Here is a 12,643-nt window from a genome sequence, read left to right as displayed (position 1 = left end):
CGGCTCCAGTCCACAAAATGGAATTGGTTCTCCATAATCTGCAAGAAGTGAGTGCTCCGAGTGGGTACGTATCGAGGACGGCATCCTTCCGAAGGTTGGACACTTTACTTGGGCTTCTCGATGGTAAGAAGGCTTCCTGACGGTCACAGGAAGGGTTTAGCCATTTCATCAGCCATGTTAGCCTGGTGGATTCTTTTCACCATCCAGGAGTCCTTCCGTGCTAGATGTCAGCCTATCTCCCTGAGGGCTCTAGGCACCAGACGTCGGCAAGCACGGCCGCAAGCTTGCAAATTCCTCCAGTCCACATGCATTCTTGAAGCACTAGAATTCCCACACTTCCACAGATGTGAGTCTGGGCAGGCGGACTCTGCAGGCCGCGGTGGGGCACTTGTAAGTAGCGGTTACATGGCCTGATCTGATGTTGTCCCCACCCAGGGACTGCTTTGGGACGTCCCATGGTCTGTGTCCCCCCAATGAGGCGAAGGAGAAATAAGGATTTTTGTGTACTCACCGTAAAATCCTTTTTTCCGAGCCATTCATTGGGGGACACAGCTCCCTCCCTATTATTTTGTTCTTGTTTTATAATTTGACATGCTATACTCTTATATATAATGTGACATGCTATACGCTCATATGTTGTTATTGATCTCCTACTGCTTTTGCACCGAACTGGTTAGCTGAGAGCCAGCAGGAGGGTGTATACTGCAGAGGAGGAGCTAACTTTCTTTGTATCACTTAGTGTCAGCCTCCTAGTGGCAGCAGCATACACCCATGGTCTGTGTCCCCCAATGAATGGCTCGGAGAAAAGGATTTTACGGTGAGTGCACAAAAATCCTTATTTTTTTTTAACATCCATAAAGCTCATCAAACTATATCATATTAAGCCCACACGGTGAGAGCTTTTAAAAAGGAATACAAAGCAATTGCTGTTTTTGTTAATCCTGACTCACAAAAAATGAAAGAAAAAGTGATCAGAAAGGTGTATGTATGTATGTGCACATACACACCTACACACACACACAAACATTGTATATAGTATATAGTAGTGCAGCAGTGTCCTCACTGTGCAGTGATGAGGCAGTGACCCAGGAAAGTTCAAAGTAAACTTAGTTTTAATGTCCAAAAACTCATGAACAAAACAAACGATATCCTCCGGATCGCAGCCGGGAAATAAGACAGTCCGTAAATACGTCCGGTTACCAAGGGCGACCGCCCCACTGTATTACGCTGTGGGGTGCCAGGAGTTCACTCCACTTGGCTCCATGATCCATCACACAGGCTGAGATTTTGCAGAGCCGTTCACTCTGCAACTTGCAAACTCCAGACTGACACAAACCCAACCCTCTGCTGCAAGGGTGCTTACAAGAACCTGTGGCCGTAGGCCACATGGATAACCCGGCCTGGGGAGGAAACGGACCGCCCCACTACCTTCCTGTAGTCCGTTTCAAAAATAATAGCCCATTGCCTATTTATGGTGAAATTATGTTCTTTCCACTTCCAGTTTATGGCCCCAACAGTGCTCATTAGAGCCTTCAGTAGTTCAGAAATTCTTCTGTAACTAATGCCATCATCATGCTTTACAACAATAAGGTTGCGAAGGCCTTGATACCGCTCACTGGTTTTACTCATCATGAGATGTTTCTTGTGTGGCACCTTGGTAATGAGACCCCTATTTATAGGTTATCAGTTAAACCAGCTGATATCATCTTAAACTAAGGATTGCTTCCTAGTTACTGATAGATTTCAGCTGGTGTCATGAGTTTCCATGGCTTTCTTCACCGCTATTTCTTCATGTGTTCAATACTTTTTCCCTGTGTCATTTCTCATTATTACACATAACGTAGTTTATGGGCATCTATGGTTTGATTTATTTTCCTGTATGAATTGGATTGGTTGTTGCAGACATCTGGTGAGAATTTCATGTCAATATCACCTTTAGAAATATTTTTACCTAGAAAATTGGTGACGTGTTCAATATGTATTTCACCCACTGTACATGCCAAAATGGTACCAATAAAAACTACATCTTGCTGCAGTAAATAATTAAGCCCTCATTGAGCTCTGCAAACAGAAAAATAAAAAAAGTTATGGGTCTCAGTATATGGGTAAAAAAAATTCTTTGAAAAGTGATTTTCTTGTGCTAAAATAGAGAAACATAAAAAAATATCAATTGGGTATCACCGTAATTGTATCAACTCATACTATAAAACTATATGCCACGAAGTAAAGCCATAAAAAATACCAAAAAAGTAATAAACAATGTAGCGACCAAAGCGGAGTTTCGAGTCACAGACTAAAGTTAATATTTTCTCTATCCCCATGATGGCACCACGGAGAGAGGGGTCCGCCCCCAGGGACAGGAAACCTACAGGTGAAAAAGGGCGTACCTCTCTCCCACATCAGTTGGTTTCCTGTCCCTGACGGGGAACCTACAGCACGTACCTGAAGGATTCTTCGTGGAGTTCCAGGGGCTGATGCAGTCGACTTTCTAACAGGGGGCGCCCTGTTACGGCTGGATCAAGCGGTTTTTTCCCTCTTTTTTCTCCCTTTCCTGAAGCACCACCACAGGGGTCGGCGGGCCTCATGGGTGAGTGGAGGAAGGCAGTGAAAGGATCCAGTCTGCCTTCCACAGAAAAAAAAAAAAAAAAAAAGAGGGGGATAAGGAGCGGGTGACGGCGGTCACCGGAGGACTCTGGATGGTAATATGGGGGTAGCGGCGGCTATCCTACCATAAAAGCCCAAGTAAAAACGGGCCGGACCGGCGTCATTACCGGTAAATTGGTGTGGGCGTCGGTAATGGAGCGCTAGTGCGCTCACCGGCGCCATCACCGCAAAAACGCAGCGCTAGTGCGCGCGCGCCGGCGTCCCACCACATTCATTCCCTCATGTGAAGCTGACAGAGACCGGAAGTTGTGCGGGCGCATGCGCAAACCGTCACTTCCGGTTTCGCCGGCAAATGCATAAAAGAACGCCAGCATAGGGAAAAGGGTGGCAAATTCAAACTCCAAAGTGCACCAGACAGTGCGGAGGCCACCATGAGCGAAAGCGAGCAGCAGGTTATGCAGGAAGCTGTCCAGCGATCTCCTGAGCAGGCACAAGTGCAGCGGCGTCTGCACCCACAGCAGCAGCGCAAAGGAAACTCGTCCTCTGTACAGCGCAGCAGCAGCGGACGATCAGAGTCTCAACGCAGTCGGGGGTCTGCAAAAACCACACGGCCGGCGACGATTCCAGCGGATACAGTCCCCAGGCCCGAGACGGTATCTCTGATCCACAGGGGGTGAGTGATCTACGTGAAAGTGCTGAGTTTAATATAGGGCTCTTTTTGTTCTAGGGGAGAAAAAGTACAGCCAAAACTAAGCACAAAGAATGTGCCATATGTTCAGACGAGCTGCCTTCCTCCTGGGAAAAGAGACTATGCAGCGTCTGTATAAAAAAGACGATTCAGGAGGAAACTCCATCATTTGCATCCGAATTAAAGTCGTTAATAAAAATCCAGGTGGAAAGTGCCATTAAAGGCATTAAAGCCACAAAGAAAAAACATAAGAAAACACCCGAGTCCCCCGTATCTAGTGCGGACGAGTCAGAGAGTGAATTATCTGACTCAAATAATTCGTAAGCCTCTGACACTTCTTCAGTATCCTCTGAGGGGGGGCGCAGTTGCTTCCCTATCGAGGAAACAGACGCTTTAGTGAAAGCAGTCAGAGCAACAATGGGGATAGTGGAGGAGAGACCTAAAAGAACAGCGCAGGACATAATGTTCAGCGGTCTGGAACAAAAAAGGAAAAGAGCATTCCCAGTAAATGAGAAAATTCACTCTCTAATTAAAAGAGAGTGGAAAAAGCCAGACAAAAAAGCTCTCCTCACCCCCAAAAGAAAATACCCATTTGATGACCCAGCATGCTCGTCCTGGAGTAAAGCACCAAAATTAGACGTGGCCATAGCAAAGGCCTCAAAAAAGTTTGCCCCACCTTTTGAGGACATGGGTACCTTAAAAGATCCGATGGACAAAAAAGCCGAGGTTTTCCTAAAAAACTCTTGGGAAGCGGCAGGAGGCGGGCTTAAACCAGCTGTCGCGGCCACCTGCACAGCTCGCGCGCTAATGGTGTGGCTTGAGCACTTGGATTCCCAATTAAAGGGAAGAGTCTCAAGAGACACAATTCAAAAATCAGTGTCTATAATGAAAGGTGCAGCAGCCTTTTTGGCGGATGCATCGGTAGACTCGGCCAGACTAGCAGCCAGGGCTGCCGCCTTCTCAAACGCCGCAAGACGTGCCCTGTGGCTAAAATGTTGGCCAGGGGACCTTCAGACAAAGACAAAACTCTGCTCAATACCCTGTGAGGGTGAATTCTTGTTCGGCGCAACGCTAGATGACATCCTCGAGAAAGCCGAGGACAAGAAAAAGTCTTTCCCTGGTTTCCCCAACCAATCATACAGACGTTCCTTTCGGAATAAAAAATTTATGCGGAGAAAACCTCCGAAAGGGAACAAAGAAACATGGGAGGAAAAAAGAAATAAAACCAGAGGGTTCCTATTCAACAAACCCACTCCCGACAACAAAAAAACTCAATGAAGGTGTCCCCCAGGTTGGCGGGAGACTGACAAAGTTTCTCCCAGCCTGGGAAAAAATTTCAAGCAGTCCCTGGATACTAGGCATAGTACGAGAAGGACTCAAGCTAAAGTTCCGCATTCCCCCCAACAACCTCTTCATGGTGACACCACAGAGACAGTCTCAAGAACAGTCGGCTCTTCAGGAAGAAATTCTAGGCCTAGTCCAGAAGGAGGTCCTACAGGAAGTCCCTCACCAGGAAAGAGGCATGGGCTTCTATTCTCCCCTCTTCCTCCGAAAGAAGCCAGATGGGTCATACAGGACAATAATAAATCTCAAAAAGTTAAACAGTTTTCTCGAGATCCCACACTTCAAAATGGAAACAATAAAATCTTGCGTAAAAATACTCTTTCCCAGATGTTTCATGACTGTTCTAGACCTACGGGATGCATACTATCATGTACCGATCCACAAGGATCATCAAAAGTACCTCCGGCTAGCAGTGAATATCCAGGGGGAGGTGAAACATTATCAGTTTCGGGCCCTCCCTTTTGGGTTAGCTATCGCACCCCGGGTTTTCACGAAACTAATGTCGGAAGTGATGGCGCATATACGAGAACAGAATATCCTGATAGTCCCCTACCTGGACGACCTCCTTGTAGCAGGGACATCATTCCATCACTGCAAACAGCAGTTGGATTTGGTTATGACTTCTCTGTCAAGCCTGGGTTGGCTATTGAACCTTACCAAATCCAAAGTAGTCCCATCACAGGTACAGGAGTACTTGGGGATAGTCCTCGACTCAACCACACAAACGTGTTATCTTCCTCAGGGGAAGATTCAGAAAATGACACAGGCAGCGGTACAGCTGTCAACATCCCCGGTCACCACACTCAGGAAAGCCATGTCCCTGCTGGGCTCCATGACATCCTGTATCCCGGCAGTGCAGTGGGCACAGTGCCATTCCCGGGACTTACAATGGGAGACTTTAAGTTCAAGCCTGTGTCTGGGAGGAAATTTAGACGGGCAGTTAAGCATATCTCCAACTACGATACACTCCCTACAGTGGTGGGCGGACCCGATAAATCTTACCAAGGGGGTCCCCTGGTCACTACCAACAGAAAAAATCCTAACGACGGATGCAAGCCCCTGGGGGTGGGGTGCTCATATAGACGGTCAGGTGACACAAGGGAACTGGGACAAAAATCAACAGCTGACCTCGTCAAATATGAAAGAACTGCTAGCGGTAAAACTCGCCTTAATGCACTTCCTAAAAATCATCCGCTCCCACCACGTAAAAGTCTTCTCGGACAATCAGGTAGTGGTAGCATACCTAAACCACCAAGGGGGCACCAGGTCACAAACACTGATGGAAGAAACCCGATCCATCTTCTACATTGCAGAACACAATCTGAAGTCCCTAACGGCCCTTTACATAAAGGGTTCAGAAAACCAGACCGCAGACTTCCTCAGCAGAACACGCTTGAAACAGGGGGAGTGGGAGCTGAAACAGTCGGTATTCAACCAAATAGTGAAGCGTTGGGGAGAGCCAGAAATAGACCTATTCGCGGACTATCAGAACCGGAAAGTGAGGAAGTTCTGCTCAATCGACCCCCGGGGAGGGCCAGTAGCTCTGGACGCTCTCACAGTCCCCTGGAACTATCGCCTCTCCTACGCGTTCCCTCCAATATCCCTTATTCCCCTAGTTTTGAGGAAAATTCGGGAGGAGGGGGCAACAGTAATAATCATAGCTCCATTCTGGCCTCGCAGAATATGGTTTTCTTGGCTGAGGAAGATGCCCTTAGACAGCCCGTGGGTTCTACCAGACACGCAAAATCTGTTATCCCAGGGCCCAGTGTGTCATCCCAATGTAAAAAGCCTACACATGACAGCTTGGCTTTTGAAAGGAAGCTATTAAGCAGCAAAGGGTTTTCGCCCAATCTGGTGTCCACATTACTACAGAGTAGGAAACCTGTAACCACCAAAATATATGGCAAAGTGTGGAAAAAATTCATGTCCGTATCGGGGGCTGACCCAAGGGGGGAGATCCCAATAGATAAAATCCTTGAATTCCTGCAAAAGGGGTTGGAGAAAGGGCTAGCTACAAGTACCCTAAAGGTTCAGGTAGCAGCCTTGGGAGCGCTGTATAATTGTGATCTAGCCAGAAACCGATGGATCGTGAGATTCATCAAAGCCTCGGGTAGATCAAGACCTGTTCCTTTGCATAATGCCCCTCCATGGGATCTAAACCTTGTTCTAAATGCACTAACCAAATCTCCTTTTGAGCCCTTGGCAGACGCACCCCTAAAGATACTATCTTTAAAAACAACACTCTTAGTGGCCCTAACCTCAGCCCGTCGCGTTAGTGACATACAAGCACTATCCGCAGGTCCTCCCTTCACTCAAATCTTTGAGGACAGAATCGTTCTAAAAACAGACCCGGCTTACCTCCCAAAAGTCGCGTCACAATTTCACAGGACACAAGAGGTCTCCCTGCCCTCATTCTGTCCCAACCCCAAAAATGAGGGAGAAAAGACACTACATACCCTTGATGTTAGAAGGTGTCTACTCCAATACTTGTCAGCCACTAGGGAGTGCAGGAAGGATAGGGCTCTGTTTGTCTGCTTCCAGGGTCCACGGAAGGGACAGAAAGCGTCAAAAGCTACGCTAGCGAGGTGGATAAGAGATGCCATCGCCCTATCCTACTCTTCCAGCGGGGCGGCCATCCCGGAGAATATAAAAGCGCACTCGACCAGAGCAGTGGCATCATCCTGGGCGGAAAGAGCGGGCGCTTCAATACAACAGATATGTAGAGCGGCCACTTGGTCTTCCCAGTCTACATTTTTCAAACACTACCGCTTAGACTTGACCTCCTCTGATCTCACCTTTGGTCGAAGGGTTCTAGAGGCAGTGGTCCCTCCCTAAAAAGTTACAATCTATGTAAATCTCTCCGTGGTGCCATCATGGGGATAGAGAAAATCGTAGTTACTTACCGATAACGGTATTTCTCTGATCCCATGATGGCACCCGTATATTCCCTCCCTTTTCACACACAGGTGTGCACATTATAATGTATAGTTAGTTACCCTTAGTCACGGTGCCTCTGTTAAGTAAAAATTGTTAAATTTAATTTGTGTAAACATTAAGTTGCAGCTGAAGTTCTGTATAAGGCTCTGTTAACCAACTGATGTGGGAGAGAGGTACGCCCTTTTTCACCTGTAGGTTTCCTGTCCCTGGGGGCGGACCCCTCTCTCCGTGGTGCCATCATGGGATCAGAGAAATACCGTTATCGGTAAGTAACTACGATTTTTTGTGCAGCAAATGAAAATGTAAATAAAAACTGAATTGTTTTTATTCTATTTCTCCTCATAAAAGACTGAAGGTATTGTCCAGTCACGGCATATTGACGACCTATCCACAAGTCTATCCTATAAAGAAATAGCAACTGTTCTGCAGTACCCAGGAGTGACCGCTACTCATTGAGCAGAGCTTGTATGACAACTGATCGGTGGGGGGTGCCAGGGGTCCACCACCCAGTATCAGTATGGTTGAAGCGGCAATACCTTTAGGCCATGTGCACACGTTGATTAAATGCATGCAGAAATTTCTGCAGCTCTTGGCAGGTAAAACACAGCTGCAAAAAGTTGCATTTTTGATGCGTATTTGCCCTGCGTTTTTGAGTGAGGTTAATGGCAAAAAAGCTCAGAGAACTGACATGCTGCAGATTATTTTCTGCACCAAATCTGCAAGTCAAAACTGCACAACGTGTGCATGACACGTCAGGTTTCTCACTCACTTCAGGATCAGGATTGCGTCAGGTTTTGCTAGCAAATCTCGATGGCAAAAATGCACCGAAAACGCACCAAATCTGCAACGTGTGCACAAGCCCTTAGAAGTGATATCTAAATGCCAGAATGGTACCACTGCCAAATACAACTCATCCATGACAAAAACAAGACCTCCTACAGATAGGTCAATGAAAATAAAATTCAAATGATGGTTCCTGGAATTCACCAATTAAAAGACATAAAATAGCTAAAAAAGATGTTTGGTGATTAAGGTTACATTAGGCCATGTTTTTTTACAGGGTTAAATAAAAAGATAGATGCTGCTATATCTCCCCGATAATCTATTGAATATTATTCTCCATTCCTCAGATCTTTTCACAGATTTTGCTGACACGGAGTTAATGGCCAGAGATGTCCCAGACTGTGAGGGGATCTACTTTGTACCATCCTTTACAGGCCTGCAGGTGGGTACATACACGGGTAATAGGTCTGACACTGGAGCACGGACATGCAATTCCAGAATTAAATCCCCACAGAACCCACCAAGAAGATGAAGATGCCCGGCCGCAGTACTGAAAGTGCGGCACCTGGGAGAAAATTAATTTTATTTCTCCTGGGAGCCGCCGGCTTTCAGTCATGCAAGTGTGCCCAGAGGAATTAGTCATCACTCGCAGCACTGAGAGCAGCAGCTGTAATGGCCCCCCGGCACTGATACACTGCTCTGAGAGCTGTGAGTTGGTGCCAGGGTGTGCTTATAGCTGCTGCTCTCAGTGCTGTGAACGATAACTGTAATTGCTCTGGTCATACCTACATAACTGAAATCCGGCGGCTCCCAAGAGAAAGAGTTAATTTTCTCCGTGGTGCTGCACTTTTAGTACTGTGTCCAGGCACCTACATAATGCTATTAATCTGCAGATTAACTCTATATCTACAGGTTGACAGTGTTATTGCACCTGACAGGTTCCCTTATAAAGAAAAACCCATGGCGGGTTTTCCTACTGTAAATCATTGCTGTGTACAGATATATATAATATATATATCTCTTACGGGACTAGCGTCTTTTTATTCGTACTGTTGAATAACTAGATTTTCTCACTGTGTATTGCATGGTCATAAAAATAAGTTCTCTATGTCGTAAGAAATCTTGTCAGAGAGGACTCACATTTCCTAATATTCATTGCCTACTATGACAGGAAGGTTGATCACCTGTGCTGATGAACTGGGTATAGACACCGATCAGTATGGACATGTCTGGTGGCCTTGGGCAGCTGTGTACGCAGTAGCCGAGGAGCACCAGTTTGAGTGGTTGTTTTGTTAGTTCGGTAATATTTATGAGTTTAGAACTTCTCTAAAGACTCTTTCATACACTGAATTTTTTGGGGAAAAAAAAGATGCCTGCATTTTTCTTAAAAACAGCCATAAGTAGTTTCAAAGGAATGGAACTTTTAAAAGAAGGTCTTATATTTCTCCATCATGCCGGATCTTCTACTGGTTTTAATATAAAGGGTTTTCATCGTTTAGAATTCCAGTTCCCGAAACAGTTTTTTATTAACCAAAAAAAAAATCAGTCACACCTTGCCCACCATCCCCGGGTCCAACGCTGAGTCAGCGCTGCTGCTCTCGGGGTCTGACATTGGCTCAGCGGCTCGTCCCATGTAGCTGTAATACCCCGTTCAGAGCCGCTTAGCTCACTGATTGGGTGTTGATGTGACATCAGCGCTGCAGCCAATATCAGAGACTGTACGCAGCAGCAGAGACACAGTGCTAGACCAGAGGAAAGGGAGTAGAGCATGGTTTGGGTTTTTTTTTTAATTACAAAATGCACCATAGGACCAACATTTTCTGACAGGGAACAAGCCCTTTTAAGTGGAGCCTGCCATATTGAACATGGTTTCTGACATACCAGCCGTAGGTTATAAAGCAGGATGAGAGGAGCAGACTGATTATAGTTTTGTGGGAAACGATTTAGTATAACTTTTTACTTACTGAAATCCCTGCTCTTTATATCCTAAGGACTCCAGTGGGTGGTTCTATGTAGTCATTGGCAAAATGGATATCACTAAGACTGGACTCCTAGAGCAGGAATTTCGATAAACAAAAGAAGTTATACTGAATTTTTCTTCTACAAACCTGTATATAAATCTGCTGCCCTCTGTTGGGTCATCAGGTAGAACATAATCGGGGGTAAAAAAAAATACAGTAGGAAACCACTGTAAATGTGGTTTTCGTCTACTTGTGTCACACTGTGACAGTGTTTGGGTAAAGAATGGGGACTTCAAACTGTCCCTGAAAACTGGGACCCTAACTACCCTTGTCCCAGGGGTACACTTGAAGGTAGAGAGGCCTGAGACTCCGACCTTTTTATGCTCCTGTATAACCCTGATCTGTCCCCTCCCCTCCCATAACCATTAAGCCATGGGACAGAAATGTAAGGTAAAGAAGACACAAAGAAAAAACAGAGATAACAGAAAACAACAAAATACAAACACTCTCCAAAGTAGAAAGGTGTGTAAGGAAGGGTAGGATTGTACAAACCAAATGGGAATAGAACAGTGAGGAAAGCATACACCCAAAAACAGCATGCAACAATTTCCAGCAGCAACAACGATCTCCAAGGAGCTAGGAAGCAAAGCTTTCATTGGCAAGGCAGAGAGGGTCTGGCCAGGTTTTACAGGGAGAGGTAATGACCAGATCAGAAGCAGCTGATCATGGAGCAGCATAGAAAGGGTGGAAACCTCTTCAGCACCAAATGAAACCTAATCCATTTAATATGGGACACAAACACACAGGCTAAAGGAACATCTGTGATTCACAATACGTAGTGATCTTCTAACCCCAGGAGGACATGATACACTCCTGACAGCTTGTTTCCCATTTTCTATTTTTCTTTCTTTTCTTTTTTTTTAATGTATTCTATGTGTATTGTAGATCAATGTCAGGACAGTGACTCAAGCACGATCATTTTTTTTTTATGTACCACAGTCATGAATACGGGCTTATTATACTTCTTCCATATGGAGGTTACATAGTTACATAGTTACATAGTTATTAAGGTTGAAGGAAGACTTTAAGTCCATCTAGTTCAACCCATAGCCTAACCTAACATGTTGATCCAGGGGAAGGCAAAAAAAACCCATGTGGTAAGAGTACTCTCCACCATGGGGAAAAAAATTCCTTCCCAACCCCACATACGGCAATCAGACTAGTTCCCTGGATCAACGCCTTATCAAGTAATCTAATATATATACCCTGTAACATTATACTTTTCCAGAAAGGCATCCAGTCCCCTCTTAAATTTAAGTAATGAATAACTCATTACAACATAATACGGCAGAGAGATCCATAGTCTCACTGCTCTTACAGTAAAGAACCCATGTCTGTTATTATGCTTAAACCTTTTTTCCTCCAGACGTAGAGGATGCCCCCTTGTCCCTGTCACCGGTCTATGATAAAAAGATCATCAGAAAGGTCTTTGTACTGTCCCCTCATATATTTATACATTAACATAAGATCACCCCTTAGCCTTCGTTTTTCCAAACGAAATAGCCCCAAGTGTAATAACCTATCTTGGTATGGCAGACCCCCCAGTCCTCTAATAACCTTGGTCGCTCTTCTCTGCACCCGCTCTAGTTCAGCTATGTCTTTCTTATACACCGGAGACCAGAACTGTGCACAGTATTCTAAGTGTGGTCGAACTAGTGACTTGTATAGAGGTAAAATTATGTTCTCCTCATGAGCATCTATGCCTCTTTTAATGCATCCCATTATTTTATTTGCCTTTGTAGCAGCTGCCTGACACTGGCCACTGAATATCAGTTTGTCATCCACCCATACACCCAGGTCTTTTTCATTGACAGTTTTGCCCAGAGTTTTAGAATTAAGCACATAGTTATACATCTTATTACTTCTACCCAAGTGCATGACCTTACATTTATCCCCATTAAAGCTCATTTGCCATTTATCAGCCCAAGCTTCTAGTTTACATAAATCATCCTGTAATATAAAATTGTCCTCCTCTGTATTGATTACCCTGCAGAGTTTAGTGTCATCTGCAAATATTGAAATTCTACTCTGAATGCCCCCTACAAGGTCATTAATAAATATGTTAAAAAGAAGAGGGCCCAATACTGACCCCTGTGGTACCCCACTACTAACCGCGATCCAGTCCGAGTGTGCTCCATTAATAACCACCCTTTGTTTCCTATCCCTGAGCCAGCTCTCAACCCACTTGCACATATTTTCCCCTATCCCCATTATTCTCATTTTATGTATCAACCTTTTGTGTGGCACCGTATCAAAAGCTTTTGAA

The 12,643-nt window shown here is 45.2% G+C and overlaps 1 protein-coding gene across 1 annotated transcript in view; it reads left to right on the top strand.

Moving 5' to 3' along the window:
- Window positions 1-12,643, top strand: part of GK5 (glycerol kinase 5) — a 72,233-nt gene that overhangs the window by 45,916 nt on the left and 13,674 nt on the right. The window contains exon 12 of the mRNA XM_077291217.1: window positions 8,704-8,798. Coding sequence (XP_077147332.1) covers window positions 8,704-8,798 — 95 coding nt within the window. The remainder of the gene's footprint in view (window positions 1-8,703; window positions 8,799-12,643) is intronic.

The sequence above is a fragment of the Ranitomeya variabilis genome, chromosome 2 (genome assembly GCF_051348905.1).
Source record: "Ranitomeya variabilis isolate aRanVar5 chromosome 2, aRanVar5.hap1, whole genome shotgun sequence".
Classification (NCBI taxonomy): Eukaryota; Metazoa; Chordata; class Amphibia; order Anura; family Dendrobatidae; genus Ranitomeya; species Ranitomeya variabilis.
The sequence above is the reverse complement of the archived record's forward strand: the minus strand, read 5'-3'. Positions and strand labels throughout refer to the sequence as shown.